We start from the raw sequence: 27,908 nt of genomic DNA, 5'->3' as shown, positions 1-27,908 counted from the left end.
GATTCATATTCGCGAGTCGGCGCAGACCAAAAAACGCATCGGACACATTTCAATTCTGCACATAATAATATTTTAAAGCGATATAGAGGAGATTAGGAGAAGAAACGTTTAGAGATTAAAAGTCAACAGCTCTGGCAGAGCTGCGATATAAACAAAACGCTGTTGGCTACTTTAAAAAAGGGGAGGAGCTGTTCAATATGTCACGCCCTGTTTTCCTGTTTCAGTGGAAATTACGTCAACACATTGAATAATGCGTTCCAAGGCACTTCAGTGTGCCTTTAATAATTATGTAGTAAAAGCAATAAAAGCCGTGCTGTATGGAAAATCAACTAATTTAGGCCTACATCAAAAATACCCCATCACTGCATTTGTTTTACTGCATTTTATTCATATTGTTTCTTGATAAAATACACTTTGCTTTACAAGTGCTGATTACAATTACTATATTACATTCACCTTTATTTTACATAAAATATTTGACTTAAAACATAACACACATAACACACATTGTGGAAGCCACTCTAAGTTCTGGAATACCAACACCTCCTGCACTAAGAGTCGTATCATTTCAGGGTTCCGCAGACTCGTTAATTAAAAATCCAAGTGTTTTGTAAAATGTCACAGGCATATAAGGTTGAGGACAGAGATGGTGGCAAGTCATGCGTTGCAACTCTATCAAAGGAAATGAAAGCAGTAAATAAACAACAACTGCTCGTTTACAGCTCTGACAAATTAAAACATTTTCAAGAACCCAAATATCAGTTTTTAAAATTCAAATCAGTTCTAAGGCCTGATATAAAGTATAACGGAGGTATCACAGTTATATTCTATGAGTCTCTTGTATGTTTAAATGCTGCATATGTATAGTACATGTAAATGAAAGCGATAGTTTACCCACTGACAAATTGAAAGCCTGAAAAACAATCTCACACCCAAAGACATTCAGCACAACCCAACCACCAAGCTAGTAAAATGTTATTCATACAACACAAACACTACAGTATAACCTGATGGATTTTTTTTTTCTTTCTCTGTAATAAGCTAGACTTCAACAAAGTGAGCTGTAAGTGTCACAGATATTATTAGTCAATTAAAAATCCACTATGAGGGAACATCAATTAATTGCAGGCAAAACTAGCCACACAAGGGATCAGACTATCACAAGGGCCCTGGTACAAAAAAAATGTGTAAAAAGTCTGTACACCTCCTCAGACAAAGGTATACCAAAATGGGACAGCCAATATAAAGATATAGTAAATACCCTGTTTCTTAAATGTTTTGTAAAATGATTTGTAAATAGACTTCTTTTTATTAAAATATATTACTTAAAATATATTACTTTGCTTAACTAGACAGACATTAAAAACAAAAACTGATTATCTAGTTACCATAAATTGACTTTGGTATATTACCAAGCAAATCTTATCTAAAATTCTTTTACTCTTCTATTGCCTGGAAGGCAGACGATTTATAAAAAAAAAAAAAAAAAAGACTAATTCAAAGATGCAACAAGACATTTTTTTAAACATACATAGAACTGTTGGTATCAAAATTTATGTTTAGCAGAATTGTTTCAGGACAGAAATTGAGCCACAGCATTTAATGTTGCAATATGATTGAAATTATGATTTGTGTCGGACAATATTTCTCAAACAAAAACCCAATCAGACAATCGGATATGTGTAGGCAAGATTCAAGAATGCTTTGTAGAAAATGTTTGTACATCTCAAAGAAAGTCAGTATTTACAATATAAAACAAAACAAACATCTTCATATAATCTCCCTTCTGAGTGTTTAACTTCATTGCTCGTATAGTTTTCCTGTGGATACTCTACATTATCCCTAAAACCTAAGGTTACTGGGAATATCTACTATTCCAATTAGAGGCAATGTCATTCGTGTGACGTAAACAACTCAAATGATTAGACACAGGTTATTGAAATGATTAAGACCTGTTTTTTTTTTTGTTTTTTTTTTCTCCTGAGAGGGTATAATAGATTATTTGATTAAGAAGTGCTTTAATTCTATTCATTCTTACAAGTCATTTTTGAAGGTATAGCAAAGGTAAAGTCATTTTCTGAACATAAAAAAGTGCAACCCTAATAAATCCTTTTTTTTTTTTTCTGAAGAAAATTATGTAAGGGGCTAATGCTCTTTATTTTATAAATATTGTAAATGTACAAATTATTGCCATTATCAGTATAAACCTGTTCTTGCACTGTTCTCTTAAGTAAAATCCACCAATGCAAGAGAAGTGCTAGCCTGTTAACGTATTTGACAAAACTCCCTTCTATCCCATAAATAACTTTTAACAGTACCATATAAACCTAGTAACAAGGCAGGTTAATATATTAGGTTTACATATTCACAGTAATTCTGCAAAGTAATTGTTATTTCAGTTGTGTGGTTCTTTGCTTGAGTCACAAAGGCTAAAACCAACCAACAAATAGTTTTGCAGGATAAGCAAAGCCTAAATATTGATGTTATACGTTTCTAATCCAGCAAACTAATGTGAATTATATGTAAAAGATCCAAAATCTGAGGGGTGAGAGGATGGGGGGGAGGGAATCGTGATTTTTAACATCTGCAAAAATAGTAGTATATTGATTTCCATTTCTAGAATTGTTACAAAAATATTAAAGAAAAGAAACAAGCCTTAAATATTGCCACTATTAGTCTTGAGTCTAAAGCAAGGTGCTCAACGAATGAGAGGAAGTATTACTCGGCATTGCACATTTTACATACCTCATATTCTACTATGCTAATTGTGTTTGTGCTGTAAAGACAAACAATGGGGCAAATTCCAGGGCTAGGACAATAAATCGATGCATCGTAATTGAGAAATGATTCTGGATCAATTCTGTGATTTTCCGAATGCATCGCGATTCTGTCTTGAATCGATTCTGAGCTTAGTTTTTAACAGCAGATGACACTGCACGCTTTAGAAACAGCCGTACTCTGCTTGCTTCCAATTCCTTACACACATCACTTGAACCTTCTATAAAATAATCATTCATAAAGTTTGAAAAGGTTGAAGCGAATTACAAGGGTGTTTACAGTGGGCTTTTTACATTAATCTCGCGTCATAAAAGCATTCTGAGGTGCAAATACATTCTCAGACTCGCACGAGCACGAGCGCTCTTCTTCGTGAGCATTTGAGTGTACGGTTAAAAACTAGCCTAGAGTGCCATCTGCTGTTAAAAACTAAGCTCAGAATCAATTTGAGAGAGAATCGCGATACATTCGGAAAAATCTCGGAATCAATCCACAAATCGAGATGAACCGATCTATTGTCCCAGCCCTAGCAAATTCACTTTTGCAGCGGAAAAACCTGCATCTTTTTCACTAGCAGCCACCCGCAATCCAGTTTAACCAGGCGCTTAAAGCACTGAAACTGCAAATGATAGACAAAAGCATGATGGCACATATCCAGACATACAGTGTAGTCAAGTGCATTTTCGGCACTTTAAAGAGCGGATTCAGGTGTCTGGATTGCTGTAGAGCAGCCATACTGTACAGTGCCAGTAAAGCTTGCTATATCACGGTAGTCTGCTGTATTTTCCACAACTAAGCACTCAGAACTGACTTAAGGGGCTTTCGCACTGAATAGTTTTCTGAACTAGCCACTAGGATAGTTCCCAGAGAACTAATCCACCCCCACCCCCCACCCCGGGCCATATTTCTGCTTGCATTCGCACCGGCAGTAGGAACTCTGAAGCGGCTGACAGCGACGTCATTAAGCGCGGTATTTACAAACATTAAAAACTGGTGGAAGAAGGACGCAGTGATAGAAGCTGCGTTTGTCGTGTGTCGTAGGTTTCGTGATAACGGAGATGGAATGTAAACGCATAATTTATGTGACTGAAAGAGCAAAAAGTAGGGCAGAGAGACTCAGGGCCCTATCAGACACCCTGCACAATGCGACGCCAGGCGCGACGCAAGTGTTTTTTGCTAGTTTCAGCCCGACGCAGTTATCATTTTCATGTCAAGCGCCCACGTTGTTTAAATTGAAAATGCACTCGCGCCCATCTGTTCGCCCATGGGCGTGCAGGTCTGAAAACGAGGTGTGTTCAGGCGCATTGTTGGCGTGATGCTATTTTGAGGCAACTGAAAATGACTGCGCCATTGACCAACAAAAACCTGATGGCTCAGTGTTTTTTTGTTATTTAAAGGGCGCGTTAGTAATATGCGCCCATAGGCGGGTGCACAACGCACATACACTCTTCTTGTTACACACACTTCTTGCAGCAGCACACAAACATGCCCAACATGCCAAATATTAAAAATAAAAGGATTACAATGTAAAAATTATTGTGTACATAAAGATAAAAATGTCTACATGTCATAATGGATAGTCATTGCATGTATCAGAATTAACTATTTGCAGTAATGATGAATGAAATTGGCTAAATATTTGATCAATGTGACAATACACACATGTTTTTAAACTGACTCGTCAGGTTGAGGGTGTCTATATTCCATCATGTAAATAACAATCCGCCATGGTGCAAGCGCAACTAGCTTTTAAAGGGAATGGGAGATGACACTCTGATTGGTTTATTGCATGTTACGCCCAAAACACACCCATGACTCATTAAGAGACTAGGTACAATCCTTTTGGACCATGCGCCAACCAAACAAATTTTTCCATTGTTAAACTAGCAAAAGTGGATTCGGACATGCCCTAAGTGCACCTGCGCCATGTGCTTAGATCGTTAAAATAGGGCCCGAAATCTCCTATAACAACTTGTAGTATTACATATCATTGAGGCGGAGAAAAGAACACAGCACTGCAGACAACAGGTAAATGTCGTTATCGCTGTTTTCCATGTTCCTGAAGTAATTATGTTTACACAGCTTTTTAAAAATGCTGGGTGCTGGTGTTTGACATGTCATGACATCACTGGTAGTTCTTATAGTGCTGGTTTAGACCCTACGCTGAAGTAGGAGCTAATAAAGGAGTTCCTAGAACTAAAATTGTTCCTAGTTCCTGCGGTGCGAACACGGCAAAATCCAGGTACTACTGCCAATAGTTCTAGGAACTATGAAAGGAAGGTTCCTCCGGTGCGAAAGCCCCCTTTACAAGAACAGAACTTGTAGCTGGCCTTGTTTACATCATTACCTGATTTGCATAATTCCTTTCCTGAATCGGCTGCTAAAATAAAGCAGAATGTACGTGCAAATAAGCAGCACTATTAGCAGGTGCAATTCATTCTTAGTGAATTTCCGCCAAAGAATAACAGCACAACAGCCCGTCTCAAATGACAATGGATAGATGAATAGGTTACCACAGCAAGAGCGTCACTGTTGTAACATTTCTGTTACCCTTACTGCAGTGATTGCTTTTTTTGAATGAATGAACGAGTCGCAGTCATTATCGTACCACCAAACATGAGACACATAGTTTGGATGGACCAATGCAATCATCATGACAGAAAGCGCCACATCCCTTGCACATAATCATGGCCTTCAGCCGACAGTAGCACTTTGATTGGACATCCTCCATCCCAGAGGTTTCTATGTAGGCTTGCTCAGGTGAGGTCTCACCCTGACTGCTCTGATCCAGTAGGTGACCTGCAGGTATGGCAGTGACGGTGACGGAAAAAGACATCATCCCTCCACCAGCTGTTTCACCATCACCACTGCAGGACACAGTGGGAGAAGTTGGAGTGTCAGCCATGCTGTGGTTCAGTGCATGAGGGACAGACATGCTGATAGTGCCACCATACTGAGGTCCATTATGGGCTTTCTGAGACAAAAACGTGCGTTGGTGGCAGTCACTTAACTGATATCGCTCTGTTTTACCCTGTATACTGCTGCACATATCAAGCTGTGAGCTTCTTGAGCATGTTTCTTTGGTTCTAGTAGAAGTGCTGCCTTCTTCTTGGCTGGATAAACAGCTCAGTGATGGAGATTCAGACTTTATATCAGAACAGGTTTGGGATGCCAAACCATCATCTGGTTTATTGATGAAACATCCCTGCTGTTCCAGTTTGACCTTTGGGAAATTCAGGTGTCCTTGAGAGGTGGTATGAGACCCTGCAAGTGATTCTGTCTTCTCTTTTACACTCTCCTCTGCTTCAGTTTTCTCTTTCTTCAGGTTGGCAAGGGCAGAGCTTGTATTAGTAGCTAGGTGCGGCCGTTTGCTGCTCTCGGATACTCTACCGTATGTGGAGACATTGAGGAGGTAGTGTCCTGTCATGGCTGGCTTAGATAATCTCTTCCGTCCAAAGATTCCTAGATGGACACTCTGGTCCAGGCTGCTCTCAAGGTGACCTAACTGACAGGATTGAAATTGAGAGGGTTGACAGTTTGAATTGGTGTGCTTCTGCTCACATTTGTGCCTTAGTGGATGGAGAATATGGTCCTGAGTGCCAACATTGACCAACTTGTCCATACTTCTGACTTGCATCACAGATGAGCCAAAAGGAATTTGGTTGCCAAATTTGCTAACATCTTCTTGGTTTGTTGGGTTATCTTTTTTCAACCCATCAGTGGTGGTACCTTCATCTCTGGCAGAAATTGCCATAGACTGAACCTCCACTTTGGCTAGTGGCTTTGGGAGGATCTTTTCCAATGGAACCTCTTTACCTTGAAGAAGCTGGGTGACCAGAGGATTGTTTGCTGGGATTGAAGAGCTAGGCTTGGTCACTAACGCTCCTGAAAAAGGTGTCTGCTGTGGTCTCTGGTTTTGTGCAATTGCGCTTCCTGCCTGACTGGAAGGTGCTAGCGTCCCTCCAGGACTAAGGAGGTTATGTTGATCCTTGCCCGTTGGGTTTAGCATGCACTGAGTGGTTTGCGACCCCATCAAAGAGCGATTTTCTTTTAAAAAACCCTGGCTTGCACTGAAGTCTAGTACAAAACCAGATTCTGTGTGTCCAGTAAAACCTGAGGAAGGAGAGGTTTGTGAGAGAGTCACTGTGCCTTCAGGGGCTGGAGATCCAGAGCTTAGCTTTATAGGCGACACAGATTGACTTCTGCTGCTTGCTGGTGAAAAATCTTCTGAGAGGGATCGAGCTGGAGAGGGTGTTGAGGTACCTCCAACTGAGCTGGTTCCTCTTGAGGAGGATGACCCGGCTGCTGCTGCAGCAGCACGCTGTGCACGCGCTAACTGGGCTTTTGCCTTGATGTCAGCTAGAGTGCGTGCACCGGTGCGACCAGGCCGAATGCTAGGGGGTGTCAAGGGAACAGGAGTCCTTGGAGATACCTGCTCAAAAGAGGCAGGGGCAGAGACAATTCTTGACACTGGAATCTGCAAAGAGAGAGGTTTAAGTGTTACTATGAGAGGTAAAATTCCACTAAAGTTAACATTTATTATCAAAAAAATGGATATAAAGCAGCAAAAAAAAAAAAAAAAAAAAAGGATTTTTTCCATTTTCTTAAGTTCTTTACATGGAAAAACTCCCTACCACGATTTAGCATAATTGCTAGAAATAGCTAGAGAGTTTAGCTTATGATTGCTGGAGTGTTTTCAATAGTTGCTAGCGCACTTCAAGGTGTTTGCAAGAGTGTTCTGGGTGGCTGTATTAAAGTATGATTGCTTAGAAAATCGATAACAAATCTCTCCTCAACAAGTCACACAATATAGGTTGTCATTCGTGTAAGTAGCACAAATGACGATTAAAGGGATAGTTCACTCAAAAATGAAAATTATCCCATGATTTACTCACCCTCAAGCCATCCTAGGTGTATATGACTCTTCTTTCAGATGAACACAATCGGAGTTATATTAAAAATACCCTGAATCTTTCCAGCTTTATGATGGTAGTGAATGGGGCTCGAGATTTTGAAGCCCAAAAAAGTCCATCATAAAAGTAATCCATACAGCGATGGGTTTTTGTAAGACATATATATATATATATATATATATATTATATTTAAAATTTTATAAACTAAAATAATTAGCTTCCGGCAGATGACCATACACATACTGCGCAAGTCGACTTACACCAAAAGAGTAACCCCTGATGTGATGTATGACGTAGGATGTAGGAGTATCATAAGCTTAGGTGAGATTAGACGTATCTTGCAGTTCAAACAAATAGGGCTGGGCAACAAACTCAAGCTCTTCTTCTCTAATTTGTGACCAGTGTTTTGTTTTGCTCTATCCTCTGCACTTCCGCTTTCGTCAATACATCATGCTTCAGGTCAGGGGTTACTCTTCCATTGTTACTTGATTTGCGTAGGCCGTCTGCCGGAAGCTAGTTATTTTAATTTATAAAGATTTAAATATGGATATTTTTCTTACAAAAACCCATCACTTTGCTACAGAAGGCCTTTATTAACCCCCTGGAGTCGTATGGATTACTTTTATGATGGATGGATGAATTTTTTTGGGCTTCAAAATCTCGCCCCCCCACTCACTACCATTGTAAAGCTTGGAAGAGCCGGGATATTTTAATATAACTCCGATTGTGTTCGTCTAAAAGAAGACGCCTAGGATGGCTTGAGGTGAGTAAATCATGGGATAATTTTCATTTTTGGGTGACCTATCCCTTTAACTCTTAAGTATACACCGGTCGTGACCCTTGTTAACTGCATAAGCTATCAGTAACTCATCATGTTGCACCTTGCCTTGCACAGTGCAGACAGTATTACTGATTATAATGGGTTTTATTGGCTCTCATCTGGTGTAAACAGGGTGTAGAGTAACACACCGCAGTTTAATACTTGGGGTTAAGTTGTTGTTTTTTTCTTCAAAAGAAATAAACCTAAAACTTACTTTGAGAGGAGGTACTCTCGGTTCTACTTTTTCTTTCGCTGTCACAGTGATTGGCAATTCTGATGAAGAGACACGGGGCTTCTTCTCTGTTCTGAGCTCTGTATCCAGTTCAGCAGAGATTTTTCTCTTCAGAGGCTCAGATGTGACAGCAATTATTGGAGATCCAGGCTTATTGCTCTCCGTTATTGGTCCAGCCTTACCCACGGGACTTTCCTCTTTAGTGGTCTTTGTCTCCTTTCCTTTCAAACATGTAACTTCCTCTTCCAAAGAAGATGCTGGGGTCTTACATGTGATCTCATTCTCCAGTGCTTTCTCACTGCCAGGTTTGGGATCCTCTGCTTTTTGAACAGAGGACTCTGGAATCAACTCTTCCTGTGTATCCTTCCTCGTGTCCAAGGATAAATGTGATTGCTCTGAAGCAGGAGGTTTGACTGGCTCTTCAGGTGAGGCATGTGTTATTGTTGATTTGACATCTCTGGATCTCAACTCCATGTGGATGACCTCTGTCACTGGGTTTATCTTCTGAGACTCTTTGACAATCTCTGGCTTTTCTGATTGGACTGAGCTTTTAGCTGGTTCAGGAATATCCCTGGCTTCTGTCAGCTCTTTGGATTCCTCTATACTCAGTCCAGAGCTGAAAAGCAAGAAAAGACAGAAGATTAGGAAAAAGTATGTCAAAAACAAAACATCACCTATGATACATTGAACTAGTGGTCCACTAACCAATTTTTCGGCCTCACGTTGATTGGGTGCCAAATTAAGGCATAGAACTACGTGACCGGGATCACACTGTAAAAAATGATTATGATTTTAACTGTAAAAGACTGTAAAATGCTATGGTAAAAACCTGTTAATTGGTTAACAGTAAGTTTCCTTATAATATACGGTGAATAACTGTAATAGTACATTTCATGTAATTTCACAGTAAAATACTGTTAAATTTACAGTTTTTGGAAGTGAAAAAGAACAAGTCATTGCATAATTTACAGTTGAAAAAACATAAATTGACATTCCCAGAATTCCCTGCGTGACACTTCACATTTGATGTATTTTCTTGAAATAACTCTGTTTCTTAGTTTTTTCTAATCATTTATGTACATTAGGGTTTTATGTTACATCTAATGTTGTTAAATTAATGTTTATTGCATTGTGTGTTACCATGATGGCGTTTAGTATTTGTGTGAATGATACAGCGCACCTTTTATATTAGTATTTACCTTCTCAGCTTGTGGAAAAGCGGCTTGTGATGAACTTTGATTCATCATGTGACTCTCATCACTACCTGTTTTTGGTGGTTGCCAGTGTATTACAAAAGGTACAAATCATATATTAGTACTTCAATAGGTTGATATATTAACATTATATTAGTTAAACAATATTTATTATTATTTTTTTTAAAGTTAAATCTGAAAACCTAAAATGTCGCTACCATATTTTTATGGTAAATTTCTGGCAACCACAGCTGCTGTTTTTTTTCTGTAAATTTCACAGAATTTTTTTACGGTGCACGATATATGTCAAAGGCACTCATATAACTCAGTGAGTGGCAATATTTCAGTAACAGCTTAATGGCTGCAATATACTTCAAGCAAAATTGAAGAACTAACTGATGTGCCGTCATTTCGAACAAAATCAGGCCAAAACAAAGTTTGTTTGGAGTTTGTTTTGGGAGTTAGAAACAACTTGCCAAAGCAAACTTTCTGGAAAAGTTCACTCCGGCTGGTAAAACCCTTCAAACTACCTATGGTCCATAGCGATTACTTAATAGGTTCCCCTGACCTAGACCATTCTCTGATTTTCTTTTTTCAGTATTTCCATAAGGTGTGGTAGCTGACTTACTGTTCACCATAGTAGCTCTCAAAGAAATGCTCTTTCCAAAGTTCCACCTTCTTTTCCTTCTCAATTTCTTGTCGCATTCTCAGTCTCAGCTCTGGGGTAAACTCACCTGAAAACACAGTTATGCATAAGCCACATACAAATATTGCAGATAAATCTGCTTATTAACCAAGTAACTTGTTTTTTTGTAACTACGCACTAAGTACAGGTTTTCTGCAGGTTTTATGAGTGTAAATTTAAGACTTTTTCAAGACCTTTTTAAGACCAAATAAAGAAAATTTAAGGAATAAACTGAAGGGAATACAATACATCAATATGTTCTCAAAGTGTAAATGTCTAGGGAGAAAACAATGAGTTGTAGGGTGAATTCAGGTTGATTGGGACACTTTTTCCAAGTCATCTCAATAGCAAAAAGTGTCACAATCACCCTGAATTCACCCTATTAGCAACACTTCAGAGTTTGAAAATACAACTTCTAACAGATATCCATTACTTAAAAAGTAGCTTGAATACCTCTGTTCTCAATCACTAGAATATGGACATAACTTTTACTGTATCTTCTGATCAAGTTACTTAAAGGGTTTCTACAGGTCTTAAAAAGTCTTAATTCACCCTTACACAAATTAAAGCCTTAAAAAGATCTTAAATCAGAGTGGAAAGTCTTAAATTCATAAAATTTTTGCATTAAATGTTGCATACATTGCAAAAAAAATGTATATCTTCAGTATTTTTGTCCTGTTTTCCAATACAAATATTGAACCATCTTTGATACTTGTGATGCAAATGTAAAATGAAGTCTTGAATAACAAAATGAAGCGAGTTAATGCTTAAAACAAGAATTGATATTTGTTGATGAGTTTCCTTTTGAATTAAGTTGATTTTTCTGAGCCCGTTGGCAGATGTTTGATCTTGATCAGTTTCATAGAAAACAAGACTTCATATTCTGTCATTTTGAATCTCCAGTAAATGCATCTCGATTTTAAATTAATTTTGACAGTAAATTAATCTTTAGACAGTTGCGCTAAAAACAACTACTTTTTTGCTGTGTACTTATTTTATCTCGTTAACCCCTTCAATTGCTGGACGCTTTCGGTTGTGGAGTTGAATAAATAAACTAGGGGTGAAAAGAATACCTCCAAATAGGGTATTTCTATAATTGTGACCAAAAACTTTAGCTTCTGTGTGATGAGAAGTAAAACATTTCAGGACCAATGACATATCAGCCAGTAAAATTAACAAAATGATTTGAGGACAACAACTGACCCTCTGACAACCTCTCCTTCCAAGATTGGGCTGCTGATGTGAAGAATTCATTGTTCAGGGCAGAGCTGGTCACCTTCAATGCTCCATCCATACTAGCCTGAAACAAAGAGTGACCATACTAAGCACCACAACTGAATCATCAATAACAATCAGTGATTCATGAGCCACAAAATCATACTGTATGTTCAACACAGCAGGGTTCGTCTGCATCTCACTACCTGCTGGTCAACCTCTGGCAGCATCTTAAGAAGCTTCTGTTGACACTCTGTAGGCAACATTGAGAACGTGTGCTTGTTGATCAGCGCTCGCAAGTTGGTGTTGACAAGGATGGAATCTGGTGTCTCAACATCTATCTCACACTTGGTACGCCTCAGCTGTCCTGAAAATCCAAAGCGGTGGGATCAGTTACAGCATCTCATGCGCTGACACAAACGACATCAACCTGTGATGATACTCACTGGCACTGAGCCGACTGGAGCGCTGAGACACCTTTCGGGAACCGGTCGCATGGCACGCATCTGCTTTGACAGAGGAGGACGAGCTGGAGGTAGAGTTCTGTGGACTGGCAGGGCAGCGCTCTGTCTGTTTCAGCTCCCAGGCTACAGGAAACAGACATACCGTTTTATATTTGTTTTGTATTTACATGAATATGCAGCAACATGAAGAACATGCTTTTAGTTCTTACATCTAGAGCTGCATGATTAATTGTTAAAAGATTGCGATCTCGATTCAATAACTGATACAATGTCATTTCTAAATGATATCGATTCACCTGTGCCTATTAAACCTTTGATAAAATCGCACCGGAACATTCAGATCTGCTTTGGCGCTGCCGCCGAGCCAGAGAGAGCAGTTGTCATGTATACGTATGAAACACCTTCACAAACAGTCTTTTCAACCACACATTATTGTTATTTTTGTGTTACAAATACTCATATTTAAGTATTGGGATAATATTTTATATTTCGGATAAAAACACTGATGTCTATGAAAGCGATCAAAAAATAGGGTGATACACCTTTTGAAAGGAACTTGGCGCTTCAAATAACGATTGTATTGATTACTTCGTTACACCAGTAGGTGGCGAGAAATGAATGTTAAAAAATGCATTTGTCATTGAATCATTCATTCAAGAGATTCATTCAAAAACACTGATTCATCCAGTAATAAAACAAGTGAAGTTATTGAATCATTCATTCAAAACGATTTTTTTTATAATAATTAAAGGCACAATATGTAATTTTTCGCCGCTAGAGGTCGCTTATTCAAAACAAAGGCGTAGCTTGATGATGCCTTGAAACAAGGCCGCCGGAGAAAATTGCTAATGAGCACGTGACACACAGCTCGAGAGCAGTGGAGCTTTTATTATGCCACAGATGACCGCTTACGCTTCTTCTGGTCAAGCGTATGTGGGGTAATTCAGCGCTGTTTATCATATTAGATACATTTGTGTGTTGGTCACGTGATGAAAAGGTGCCTAATGAAACTGTAAAAATACTGTAGTATCAAATACTGTGTACATACAGGATTTGGAGGAGTCATGAGCCATGTCTTTGACAGTTTTAAGGAGCAGCCGTGGGCTTGAGGCGTTGGGGATTCCACATTGCCGCCGTTGATTCCTCTGCTGCTGCTGTTTCAGTGCCTGTAAATGAATGAAAAAAGGAGAATGTCCATAAACCCACAGCTTACATAAAGATTATTTCTGTGTTGCCAAAAAGACAGATAAAACAGTAGTAAGACGTGTTAATGGCAGCACCTGTTTGAGGGCCTTCTTGCTGTGTTTCTGTGACGGGGACATGAGTTTGCTGCTGGAGACTGATGGAGATGAACAGCGAGACTGTGGGGAGGACGGCTGAGACTGCAGTTTTGCTGGCACTGAGAATGATTAGAAAGCAATACATTGGGCATATTTGGACATCTGTACCACAAACACAAACGAACAGGCATATGCACAAACATAATTTCACTCCTTCAAGGTCATTTTAATACAAATACACAACAAGTTTGCAAATACATCATACAAAATAAGAACATAATTACTTTTAAAAATGTCTGAATTTTTAAAATATATTTTTCTATTATAAGTTGAGTTGTTAACTTGCAGTAAACACTGGAAATTATATTCTTTTACACTGTAGTGGCAACAGAGTACTGGTCCAATAGTAGGATACAACAGGGCTAAAGGCGCACCGGGGTAAAAGGCGCCTTTGATTTTATTTTCCCCTAAACCACTAGATGACACAAAACCTTGCCGCAGCATTTTCCAAAACATCCGCTTTTCAAGATGCACGCAGAAATTCGGTTGATCCTTGACGAGATCACGGGCAGCAGCGCAAAGTTGATTCTGTGCTAATTTCATCTAATATTTGATGTTTTTTTTTTTTTAAATGTTGTAGATTTAAGTAGCAAATGAGAATTGCTAAAATTATCGAATATATTTTGAGACCAGTGTCTTACTGATTTTCAGTTTTGTTCAAGGTAATTAAAGGTTTAATTACAGTTTTTCAATAATGGAAGAATATGTAAAAGTATGGTATTTGGGGCAAAAAGCGCCCCTGCTGTAGGCACAATATTTAACATGAGAATAAACAGCTGGTTGACTTTTCCATTTGTTGACATGACATGGTTAGATTCAGATGGTAAATACCATATATTAAGTTGGGTGTCCACCTTAGAGAAAATCACCATATTTATAATGTAACCATCATATTTAAAAATATGATATCAATCATATCATATAATAAATAGGGCTGGGACAATACATCAATGCATCGCGAATCTTATAGATTCTGATATTTTCCATATGTATCATGATTCTCTCTCGAATCGATTCTGATCTTAGTTTAACAACAGATGGCACTGCGTGCTTTAGAAACAGCAGTACACTGCTTCCTTACAGTTCCTTACACACACCACTTGAACCTTCAATAAAAAAACCATTCATAAAGTTTGAAAAGGTTGAAACGAATTACAAGGGTGTTTGCAGTGGGTTTTTTTTACATTAATCTTGCATCATAAAAGCATTCTGAGGTGCAAATACATTCTCAGACTCAGCCGAACGCACGAGCCCTCTTCTTCATGAGCATTTGAGCATGCGGTCAAAAAATAGCCTAGAGCATAGGTCACTAACAGGCAGACTGCGGTCCGGGTCCGGACCCAGAAGCCGTCCCATACGGACCGAACCTACAGCCAAAACAGAAGGTTATGATTTAAAACCTGACGGGGCACTTCTATTTTACCGGCGCAGCTTTTGTAGTCTTTACGGTAGTGGTTTAGCGGATGATGAAACGCACAGACCAATTGCATGCGAGTTAAGCTATCCCTCGTGATACCACTCAGCCAATCAAGTCCGCGCATCCCAGGCGGTAAACTTTGACTCTACAGTGCAGACAGATGCGAGAGTTAGAGGCAAGTTACACATGAAAAGGTAGAAAAAAAAAGAAAGATGGCGATACATGTAGAAAACAAAGGAAGAGAAACAGACGAGTGAGATGGAGAAAGAGAGAGAAACAGACGAGTGAGATGGAGAAAGTTGAGAAAAATACAAGTGAGACGGAGATAGGGAGAGTAACAGACTTAAGTAAAAGTTGGCCGCATTTTCACAAATTCGAATTTCCTGGAGCTAAACGCTGTTACTACACAAATAACACCTCTTTTTAAACGTAGACAAGCAGCTACAACTTAATTTTCCTCAAAACAAGCTTTCATCCGCAGTGGACAAAATACATTGATCTCAATGCGAGGACGGCTGAGAGACAGATCCGAAGGGACCGTCTACAACACTTATTTTGGAAAAATGTCAACAGTACAGTGTATTACAGTGAAGTTATTCAATATTTTTCATTATAAAAATACAAAAAAATAAATGCAAAAATAAATTTTTCCAAAATAAGTGGTGTAGTATAACCAGCAGTGGAGTGTGAAATAAATTTGGTGACAGTACAGTGTGTAACATTGAAGTTATTGACTGTTTTTCTAGTAACGCTTTTCGAGTTTTGCACTTTGCAGATGGTCCCTTCGGATCTTTCTCTCAGCTGTCCACACATAGAGATCAATGTATTTTGTCCACTGCGGAGGAAAGCTCATTTTGAGGGAAATTAGGTTGTAGCTGCTTGTCTGAAAAGAGGTGTTATTTGTGTAGTAACAGCGTTTGGCTCACAAGTTACTGATCCGGGAAATTCGAATCTGTGAATATGCGGCCAACTTCACTTAAGTCAGAAACTGACGAGTGAGTCAAGATGTGAAACAAAAAAGGGGAAATTCAAGCTTTTCCTCCCTTTATTTTATTTTTCTGAAGTTAAGCACTTCATTTGAACATGCACAATTTTCACATTTTACTTATTTTCTCTTATTTTGAAATGTAGCCCTACTTTATTTAGTTAATGAGAGAACATTATATCTACAGTCATACATATATGTTCAGTTCTATTTTACGTGACAATAAATATTGTCAAAAAGTTTTTGAATTGTACTGAATTCATTTGATTTGACAGTCAGGAATTGATTACATGCAGATGTTGATACAACTACTAGGCTACTTAAATATAGTTAGACATTATGATCTTCCGGACCTTTGCTTCAAGAAATTTTCTTTAACTGGACCCCTTTAAATGTTAGTTGAATACCCCTGGCCTAGAGCATCGATTTGTGATGCATTTGGAAAATATCAGAAACGATCCACGAATCGCGATGCATCAATAGTATTGTCCCAGTCCTAATAATAAAATATAATTTATTGATACTACTGTAAATCTATATTAAATTATTATGGGATCTCCTACAATGCTTTCAAAATCTTTACTTTTTAAAAATAATTTCTGTATTTTTAAAATATATTTTTATATTAACATTTTTAATGACAGTATATTTATTGGACAAAAATAAATTCTTTTATTTATCACAATAAACAAAAAAATAGTACAAATTTTGCTAAAGTGATTGTTTTGAACAAGTATTAACTTGCACATTATTAAAAACATTTCGCCACCTCATGCATTTATATGATTTTTAAACAAAATAAACCACTTTTATGATATATTTTCACACAAAATCTGTTGCTCCATAAATGTTCAGTACAAACACACATATTTCTGCACTGACACACTATGGGAGTAGTGAAAAACACATTTTTTCTTAAGGTGTATTTTTAGCCCTGTTGTACCGTACACTAAAAACAACCAGAGTCAGAACTGAACCTCAAAAAATAAAAACACATTATCTTTCACTGTAATAGATCATCCAAGCACATTTATAAAAGGAGTGTTTTCAAAAAATACTTGATCAAACTAACTCTCATGAATAATATGCTGCTGCTGCTGCGGTAATTATTTCCTGGTTTTTGCTGAGTTAGTTTCTCTCTCTGGCACAACAATCCCCATTTTCTCAATTCACAGCATTAAAGTTTCATCAGCATATTAAGATGAAAGTGTTACTTACAGTACTTGGTTCTGCATGAATTGACTCTGTTAGAGTGCATTATTCTCAAATACTTAGTTAAAAAGTTTCTACAAGATGGCTTGAGTTGAAGCCTGTGTTTGTCTAGATAACTTCACACTGCAGTCAAATAAATGAGGAAGTGGCATCAATCTTGCAAAAGAAAAAAAAGAGAGAGAAAAAAAAAGTAGAATTTCCTGTTTAAAGGGTGTTCTGCATTCAAATAATATTTTGACTTGAAAGAAGCAAATCTACAATGTGAGGTCATTTATACATATACCACAGCCAGCGTATGAGTTACACGTTCATGGTTCAGAATGTCATCTACATGTTCCATCCCACAACACATGGCATGAGTCATGCTATCTAACAGTGATCATAAGACCATAGATTACTGATACATTTACATACAGCAAACCATTTTTACATACACAAATTTACTGTACAAATTTAACTACAATTTTATATTTCTTCAAATCTTTAAATAGTAGTGGCAGGCCGATATATTTTAGCTACCTGCAGTCAGTTTCAAAAAGAGGTTTTTTTTTCCTGTTTAGTGTAAATATTGTGTAAAATAAGGTGTGTAATTGTGTCATTTTGAAAAGACATGGTGTGATCAACTTATTTTGTCATTAAATTGCATTACAGTATGTGTTTCACAATCATACCTTGTTATATAGGAAGGCAATGCAAAGATTGTGTTTTTCCACAACTTGGCACTTCAAAACATCCTGTAATCCTCAGAGGCGTCTCTATCGTAATCCTGTGTTTGCGTCTGTCTCATATTTACTACTACATGACATGCATGAATTGGTGGGCAATGATGTAGAAGTAGACGTTGATCTTCTGCAGAGGCAGTTTTAACATGTTGCTAACATAAGTTAGTAGGTTGTTACCATAATTAGCATGTTAACATGTTTTAACATTTTGCTAGCATGTTTTAACATGTTCCTAACATGAATTAAAGGTGCGTTCACGCCATATCGTAATTACTGTAACTACGAGATTCTGCCTCGAAAAATGCATTCATGTCCTCATAGAGCTCGTAATTACAGTTTGTAAGCTGGGAGTTTTCTGAAAGCTCCCACGTGGCCGCTGTATCACCTGACCGCTGTAGATTCATTTAGGCATTGATAGTGGTGCCATAGAAACGCATAATTCCCAGTCAGAGGACGTGAACAGCTACAAATATAACGTCACATGTTGTCATCTCAAGATTACGATAATTACGCGGTGACGTGAATGCATCATAACATTTTAGCATTATTTAACAGGTTATCATCATGATTTAACATATTGCTAGCATGTTTTAGTACATTGCTACCATGAATTAGCATGTTGCTAGCATGTTTTAACACACTGCTAACATAATATAACAAGTTGCTAACATGATTTAACACATTGTTAGATGTTTTAGCATATTGCTAACATGAATTAACACATTGTTAACATGATTTATCACTTTGCTAACATGTTTTAACACATTGCTAACATAAATTAACATGTTTTAACACTTTGCTAACATTAACTAACATGTTGCTAACATATTTTACACTTTGTTGACATGAATTAGCATGTTTGAACATTGCTATCATGAATTAACACATTGCTAGCATGAAGTAGCATGTTTTAACACTTTGCTAACATTAATTAGCATGTTGTTAACATGTTTTAACACTTTGCTAGCATGAATTAGCATGTTGTTAACATGTTTTAACACATTGCTAACATGTTTTAACATGTTGTCCTAGGATAGTCATTAAACTTTGCTAGTGATAGCTAAAATACTTGATAAGTCTTATAGTGCAAAAGTCTTGACCCCCTCAATGAAAGTCTATGGAGCTTTTCGTAGTTTTGATCATCTGTTTAACGAAAAAGCCACAAGGAAGGCAATGCAAAGATTGTGTTTTTCCATAACTTGGCACTTCAAAACGTCTTGTAATCCTCAGAGGCGTCTCTAGTAATCCTGTGTTTGCATCTGTCTTATATTTACTACTGCATGACATGAATAAATTGTTGGCCGGGGTTAAAGAGGCAGTCTTTCAACGCACTATGACATAATAATGTGACATGCTAGCAAAATGATAAATCATGCTAGCAATGTGTTAAAACATGTTAATTCATGTTAACAATATGCTAAAACTTGCTAACAAAGTGGTAAATCATGCTAGCAATGTGTTAAAACTTGCTAGCAACATGTTACTTCATGTTAACAATTTGCTAAACATGCTAAATTACCAACATGCCAATTCATGCTAGCAGTGTGTTAATACATGCTAACAACATGCTAATTTATGTTAGCAACATGTTAAAATACGTTACCAACATGTTAAAAATCATGCCTGCAACATGCTAAAACATTCTATTAACATTTTTTTACTTTCTCTAAGTAAAACCTTCAAACTTCAAGCTGTTCGAAGTTATTTTAAACTTTCAGACCTGGCTTTGCCAAGCCAACATCAAAGTTTGTCATCAAACTTTACTCATCTAGTTTTATTTAAAACACGACACTGCAAAAGACAATGTATACGTTTTGCATTTTATCAAAAAGAACGAACAATGAATAGCCTATAACAGTGGTCGGAAATAGGCAGCCCGCGGGCCAAAAGTGGCCCGCCATCAATAATATCTGGCACGCACCCGCAGCCAAATTATTTTAAAAGCGGTTCTGAAATAGATCTTCGTCTCGTGGTGCCGTCTAATATTATCAACGTGTCTACACCAGACGCGCAACAGCTAAAAGCTGTCTACACTGAACGCGACAAACCGACCATTGCAAAGCACTATTCTATACTACTATATTCTATTCGCCGCTCGCGTCCGGTGTCGGTGTTATATTCTTTGAAAACAGCGACAACTTTGTTGCAGACGAGACACACCGGCTTTGCATTCACAAAACTAGGTAGGATAAATGCATTGTTGTCTTTCCGTTCTTCTTTGTATGCTCTATTTTCTCTGACAACTTTCCTCTTTAGACTCTTTGATAGTGCCATTTTCTCTCACCAGCTAGCTTCAATGTTAACATCACTCTGCACAAGGCAGAATAGCGTACCTCCAGCACGCAAACAATAAAAAAAAATGCAGTTTAGTACGTGAGGATGCCAAGGAATAATTCTGAGAGTAAAAGTAGGCTATGTCAAATAATTATTACAATAAGTTAGGCTCCATTGTGTAACAAATGTTACACATTTATTATTCACAATATGGAAAGAGGAAATAAAACATAGGCTAGTTCGTTTAAGAGCATGACTCAAACATTAATGGGCTTATTCAAGTTATTTTTATCCATTCCGCATCTCCCACATATGTGTGTTTTAGCAAGGAGGTCTGTGTTGCAAGATGGTGAATGAAGATACTTGCCAGGTTACATGTCACTACTCTGCTTTATTAATTTATCCAGTGTAAAACCCGGACACCACCACACAAATGTGGCTTTTTGTTAATGACTGTCCTACTACAGGATTTAACACAGAGTAACAGCTCACTACCAGTTAAAAGACACTGTAACAGATTTTAACAGGCAATTCTAGTTGCATTTTTCAATGAATTTCTTAAATTATCCTTTGACTATGTTCTGGCCCACCATCTAGTGGCGAAAAATTTTTTTGGCCCGATGCCAAACTTAATTGCGGACCCCTGGCCTGTAAGAACGACAATGTGATAAACAATTGTATGTTTTTAATGTAAAAATCTTGATAACATTGTAAGTGGACCTCAGAGAGCATTATAAAAAAAATAATAAAAAAAAATGCAGTTATGGCCCCTTTAAAATACTTTGTCTTTTTTCCGGGTGCAGAAATTACACACTTAACCTCTACGTTTGGCTATTCATAAAAGTTCATAAAAATGTGGTACCTCTCCTCTTCCACCTTTCTCTGCGTCCATCTTTGCTGTAGTTAGTGGTGCTGGTATTTTCTGAGCATCGGGTATCAGACATGTTATCACTGCTGTCCTCTGAATCCTCTTCTGACAGTTCCTTCGCCACATCTCCAATGTCCTTCTGCTCACATACAAACATAAACCATCCACATCAGATGCCCAATTACAGTTTTCATAAAACAGTTCATTTGAATCTGACCAAACAGTTAATGCTAATTTATACATTTAATAAATCAATGTGTAGAGCATAAATATGTAGAAATCTGCTATTTTTTACATTTTCAATTTAAACAAGCTCCTCAATAATGACAAGTATGGCTTGTTATGCTAACGTTAACTAAGCATTAATTAATTATAACAGCAAACAGTACAATAACAACAACAACAACAACATTTATTTATAGAGCACATTTAAACAATAATATATATATATATATATATATATATATATATATTGTGTTTAAATGTGCTCTATAAATAAATGTTGTTGTTGTTATTGTACCGTTTATATATATATTGATCTTTATATATATTATATATATATTGATCCAAAGTGCTGTATGGTGTAGAAAGTAGGTCTACACAATAAAAACAGCAATTACAGGTTTCCAAAAGCTAAAATGAGCTAAAATTTCCAAATTTCCAAATTTTAAAATTTCCAATTAAGGAGCAGACCTCACATGATAAGGGAGACCATTCCAAAGCTTGGGGCCAGCCACAGAAAAGGCCCAATCACCCTTTGATTTGTAGCGACACCGTGGCACAGTTAAGATCAAGTGATTAGAAGATCTAAGTGCCCAAGCAGGACAATATGGAAGAAGAAGATCACTAATATTGAGAAACAGTGAAAAATGTGGGCCAAGGGAAGCATATAATTGGAAAACAATAAAGGTCCCAAAATGGATCCCTGGGGCACACCACACAAGACAGGCGCAGATGATGAGGAAAAATGTCCTATATTTACAGAAGTCCTATTCTCGAGGTAAGAGGCAAACCAGTAAATATTTATGCCATTCAACAGAGCCATAGGAACTTCACAAAACAGACAAACAAATGTAAACCGGCATCTAATCTATGATCGTAGTGACATGCTGAGCTACAGGACCTGTGCTCAGATAAGTAACATTTATTCTGTGAGAGTTGCGGTGTGATTAGCCTTGTTTACCTTCAGTGTATAGACTCCCATTCGACCGGGGACCTTGTAGAAGATCCCTTCCTCTCCGCGTGAGTTTGTATGGAGCATGGCATTAAGACAGGCAAGAGGGGAAGTCCCACTGAAAAATGAAAAATCAGCTAATTAAATCAGTCACCATCTTTACACAACTGAAAAGCTGCAACAAAGATCACAGTTCACTGGTTGGTTTCCAGATATTTGTGCATGAATGTGAATATAAATTTAAATTAAAGAGGCCATATTATGCCCTTTTATAACAAGTCTGCCACTTACTTATAACAAGTATAAATAGCCTCTAACAACTATTTGCAGTTATTGCAAAGAGCTGCTGTTTTTGTAGTGTAAATAGAATATATTGCTATTTTCACTTAGTGCAAATAGCTGCTTTTTTAAAATGAGGAATATTGTGACGTGTTCGTTCCCAGATAAAAGCTCAACTACAGAGAACAACTCATGAGTGACATTGTGTTTTGTAACTTTGCAGGCCTTTTTCATGATTTTGATCTGGCAAGATGAACATAATAACAGTATATATTACTGTATAATTGTGTTGCAAAATGCAAAATGTACAAATTTCAGTACAATATAGTACAAACAAACTGCTACAAACATTTTGTGTATAACATTCTGATATGCATCCTACCTACTGAGGAGTAATTTCATGCACATAATCTACAAAAACATTAAAATTCAGTACTTTATGACAATCTTTTATTATTCAATTGTACTGTATGCAAAGAAAATATAAATGTAAATGTAAGGAAAAACTAAAGTGAAAGTATGTCAAAGGGGGTGATTTTTGTATCATTTATATACTATTATAGTTTTTATTAATATTTTAAATTAGCTTTTTTATATTTTCAGTTTTCATTTTAATATTGGTTTAATTTTTAGTAATTTTGTTATGTGCTTTTGTCACTTTTATTATATTAATTTTTAGGTTTTATTTATTTTTATTTCAGTTTTGGTTTTAGTTTTAGTTTATTTCCAGTTAGTAATTTTAGTGCTTTATTAACTTATTTCAGTTAGTTGCCTAGGAAACATTCCTAATTTTCATTGAGTATTTTATTTTATTTCAGCTTTCTTCCAAATAACAATAATGTTTTTATGGTTTTAGTTAAGGATAATATCCCTGAGGGAGTTCTATCCTTATTAGTTTTGTTTTGTATAACTTGTCTTTCTTAGAAAGCAATTTTTCTTAGAGTTTTAGGGCCAGATTTACTAACAGCTTGCACCAGCGCAATCCCTCTTTTGGCGTTAAAAAACTACTGTCAGGATTTACTAAAGACACTGCAAAATTAGCGCTGAAAAGGCGTGGATGGTTATTTTTGCAGCTGACCTTATTGCATATGCATTTGTAGGAGTTTCCCTTTCAGACGTAAAATTTATGGGAGGAGAGTATTTAAATGAATCATGTAAGGTGATTTACTAAGGTTTGCGCTAGTCAATTTACTGGTATTTGCGCCATTATTTACCACCCAGAAACCAGACGCTAATTTGCGCAGCTCTTGGTAGATTGCGTTGGTCATTATGGAAATGATCCGGATGCGTCTGTGTACTTTAATTTGCGCGTCGTCAGTAGATCATGCGCAGAACTTTCCACTCCCATCTGTGGTTTTTTGGAATCATGCTCTCACGCTAATTTGCCATGTTTAGTAAATCTGGCCTTTAGTCTTGAATAAATAATCGTAATAATGAGCTTGAGGCTAAACACGCATTCAGTACATACACTCTAAAAAGTAATTCAAGGGGACATGTTACCACAGCTTAAATAAATGTTTTAATTAAACCTTTTAAGTTGCAAACATTATTCTGTTGAAATAATAATGTTGATCATTACATCAACTTAATATTGTCTAACTTAAACTCAAATTTCTGCGTTAATTGGCGCAGAAAAGCTTTTTAAAAAATTAGGTTGTAGTAACTTAATGAAATTGTCTTGATAACTTTGGAAATTAGGCTGTGGATTTCTAGTTCCCAGCATGCTTTGCATAGGACTGGATAAGGAGAATAAATGTTGAAATTAAGTGTTAATTTATTTGTTTTTAGTGAAGGGAAAGACCTGTTCGTGTTTATTGCTGTTATGTTTGACACTTAAAAGAGTTTCTGTAATGTTGAAGTTTTTGTGGTTACCATTGTGCTGAAGAGTAGTACATGAAGGTAAACACTACATTGACTCCATAAGCAATGACTGCGCTAATGCCAGTGACAAGTAATATCTTACTTGTTCATTAAATATACATGTTAAATAAGTTATGTTAGCATGTGCTATGATAGCAGTTGATTTGAACTGAAATAGATAAGATTAACTGGTTCCAGGATTACAACTCTGGTAGTTGGAGCGACTTAATTTTTTTTGAGTAATCAACTTAAAAAATTTGTGTTCATGCTACAAATTAAGTTCCTCTAACTCAGTATAGCTTGTTGGTGGAACGTACATTCACGCAAAGTTGTCATAACTCAAAACAACTGACGCAGTTTTTTTTTGTGATTGTAGATATTATAAAGTATCTTCAAACAGAGCAAAACTGCCAGAAGCACAACAAGCCACTAGCCATTTCTGAGGACAAGCACTATGGTCAAAGTCATGGCCATTAGGTCCTCACTCTTGGGGTTTACAGAGTACCTTTGCATGCTGTGTCAACTGGGGACATGTTAATAACATGCATAGAGATTGGCTAATGGATTTAAGTTAGTTGGAGGGGAGGGTGTACTACTGTATAATCTTACCTTCTGGAAGACAACAGAGAAATGAAACAAAAAAAAGAGATGTGATAATTAGATATGTTGCCACATTAAATTTTGCTTTGGAAAAATAAAACAAAAGACAGTAAATAAAACATAAAAGGTATATGATGTGGTACAGTTCAGGGGAAGTGTTTGATAAAGAAATGGCTATTTTCTTATAAATATCTGGAGAATGACCTCACCTTATCTCCTTAAGCCTTTCTCTCTGAATTACTTGCAGGATCTCTTTATGACTCATCGGTGTGTTGGGGTACTTCTCGAGCACCTGCGAACAGTATTACGGGAACAAATGAACAATTCAGCAATGACTCACTATGGCAGCAACCACAGAGAAAGGATGAAGCAGAACTGATGGTCAGTCCAAAAAGAGGTTTGTTAGACAATAATGCCTTTGAATTATCATTAGTTGACCTCAGTGAAACAGACAATCCCGTTCTTTGAAACTAACCCAGTTCGTTTTGGGTCAGAGAAACGTGTTAGTTTGATACTTTGAACTACGTTCAAAAGTGGTTGTACTTTGAGAGTTTGGGAAATGCAAACAGACTCCAGACATTCCAAGGGATCTGTGGCTTTTAGCCACACATGAAGTCAGCTGCTGGACGGAGGCCCAAGAGCTGCTTCACCCCTGCTGTGTCACAGTGATGACATGATCTCACATCCTGCGTTCATTTCAGTCATTCTTTACTTTGGTCAGTAAAGTACATTTATTCATCCATGCATCTTTTGCTTACATGAAACCCAGTTTCTTCTCTTAGACACAAGGCACACACAGTGGCCCCAAACTGTATCCGAACACCAGTGTCATTTTAGTATCACTGATATACTACTATAGTTTTTCTAAAAGGGGTCATGACATGAGAAATCATATATTTGCATTGATCTTTTGACATACAGTCAAACCAAAATGTATTCAGACACCTTGAACATTTCATTCGTTATTCCAGTTTATTCACTATAGTTTAAAAAATGGTAATAAAATATGACAAGATCTCAGAGTTAAACTGTGTCAGAAAAAAAATTAATCTTAATTATGTCAGATAACACTTAAGCAAAACATGGTCAGGTCAAAGTGTCTGAATAATTTTTGGTTCTAAATTTTTATCAGTTTCACTGGTAGTCCACTGTATGAAGAATTTTTGGGTATAATATGTCAGTTTACTTTATTTTGCTATCCTCACTTACATAAATGAACTATAGTGTCCTGCACCCACTAAGAAGTTTCACTGGAAAATGTCATCTGAACAAGTAAGTAACATGTCTGCCACTTTTGTTCTGACCAACTGAGAAAAAAAAGCAGTACAATAAATCGCGCTACCAATGGTGATTAAATCTAACGATCGCTTAGCTCGGATCATGTCAAGACGTGCAAATTATTATTATTGTTATACTTTGTTCTCAAATTGTTAATGTTAACAACATCAGCATTGCGTGACTACGTGTATTTAGTGTGTATTAGCGTTACCTGTAGATTTCAATTTCTGTACAGTCTAATATGTAAGGTTAATTTGTCATACCATACAATCCGCCATCAAAATGATAAGTTTAATTATTGCAGCTGCTGTGAGAAAAGGCTATAAATGATCCGTCACCTGCAGCATCCTCACATGATATAGCCTACTAGCTGGGACTCGTTCTTTATGTAAACAGACGTGACGTAATGACACAAAGACGAACGGCAGCATGCTGGAATTTCCCGCGGAAACCTACCAGTACCACTCAAATTAGAAAAGCTTACCGTTGTGAATCGGGCTAAGGTAAGGAGATAGTTTTGAACACTGGCTGGTTATGTACTTGCTCCAAAAAATTTTTAGCCGAAAAAAAGTTACGGACTGCAGCTTTAATCAAGCTCCAAAAACAGCTTGTTTTGATACTGCGGGATCTGTGACATCATACAGGAAATTAATTTGTATATGACTGCCTCCAGAGCAAGACATCGACGAATAGTTATACATCATCGCACCATAGGCCCCACCCCTTGGCATTCAGTCGCTTAATGACAACTGCCTTCAATGGAAATAAGCGCCACGTCACGTCAAAAGCAAACAGAACCCATTATAATGACTGATGCTGTCTACACTGGATACAGTATACAGATGTGTGTTCACTTTCTGACATAGTCCACGCACTTGAGTCTGTCGACAACAGGACAAATGGAAGAGAGAATGAACATTCATCCAATTTAAACAGCTTATTTGCATCTCTGTACAGACTTCAGAAGGATCCCGGTGTCGGAAACAAGTAAATGGTTTATTTTAATTGGTCATGGCTTTTTAATGGTTAATTTTATTTCAATTTTAATGATACTGTTTCCTAAGCAATGACGTTAGCCAGTCATAACAGTGGCCATTTACTGACAAGCCCTAAAGGAGCTGCCCCTTAAAGGGTTAGTTCACCCAAAAATGAAAATTCAGTCATTAATTACTCACCCTCATGTCATTCCACACCCGTAAGACCTTTGTTAATCTTCGGAACACAAATTAAGATATTTTGATTAAATCCGATGGCTCAGTGAGGCCTGCATTCACAGCAATGACATTTCCTCTCTCAAGATCCATAAAGGTACTAAAAACATATTTAAAACAGTTCATGTGAGTTCAGTAGTTCTACCTTAATATTATAAAGCGACGAGAATACTTTTGTGCGCCAAAAAAAACAAAATAACGACTTTTCAACAATATAGTGATGGGCCGATTTCAAAACACTGCTTCAGAGCTTTGCGAATCGAATCAGTGACTCGGAGCGCCAAAGTCACGTGATTTCAATAGTTTAGCCGTTTGATAGGAGATCGGAGTCACTGATTCGATTCGTAAAGCTCCGAAGCAGTGTTTTGAAATCACTATATTGTTGAAAAGT

General features: G+C 37.2%; 1 protein-coding gene across 3 annotated transcripts in view; it reads right to left on the bottom strand.

Moving 5' to 3' along the window:
- Positions 1 to 367: 367 nt before the first annotated feature.
- Positions 368 to 27,908, bottom strand: part of asxl2 (ASXL transcriptional regulator 2) — a 29,273-nt gene continuing 1,732 nt past the window's right edge. The window contains exons 2-12 of one of the 3 annotated variants that reach the window (XM_051867571.1): positions 25,238 to 25,320; positions 22,299 to 22,407; positions 21,110 to 21,254; positions 13,578 to 13,696; positions 13,346 to 13,463; positions 12,280 to 12,420; positions 12,040 to 12,200; positions 11,822 to 11,918; positions 10,562 to 10,667; positions 8,723 to 9,356; positions 368 to 7,252 (exon numbers count right to left, since the gene is read on the bottom strand). In XM_051867571.1, the coding sequence (XP_051723531.1) occupies positions 5,375 to 7,252; positions 8,723 to 9,356; positions 10,562 to 10,667; positions 11,822 to 11,918; positions 12,040 to 12,200; positions 12,280 to 12,420; positions 13,346 to 13,463; positions 13,578 to 13,696; positions 21,110 to 21,254; positions 22,299 to 22,407; positions 25,238 to 25,320 (3,591 nt within the window). In that variant the 3' untranslated portion in view covers positions 368 to 5,374. Of the gene's footprint in view, positions 7,253 to 8,722; positions 9,357 to 9,445; positions 9,512 to 10,561; positions 10,668 to 11,821; positions 11,919 to 12,039; positions 12,201 to 12,279; positions 12,421 to 13,345; positions 13,464 to 13,577; positions 13,697 to 17,257; positions 18,671 to 21,109; positions 21,255 to 22,298; positions 22,408 to 25,237; positions 25,321 to 27,908 lie in introns of those variants that run through there. The other 2 variants (XM_051867573.1, XM_051867572.1) reach the window with 2 other exon arrangements.

Source organism: Ctenopharyngodon idella, chromosome 17 (genome assembly GCF_019924925.1).
Source record: "Ctenopharyngodon idella isolate HZGC_01 chromosome 17, HZGC01, whole genome shotgun sequence".
In the NCBI taxonomy this organism is placed as follows: Eukaryota; Metazoa; Chordata; class Actinopteri; order Cypriniformes; family Xenocyprididae; genus Ctenopharyngodon; species Ctenopharyngodon idella.
Note: the sequence above shows the minus strand (reverse complement) of the source record. Positions and strands in the feature narration are given on the sequence as shown.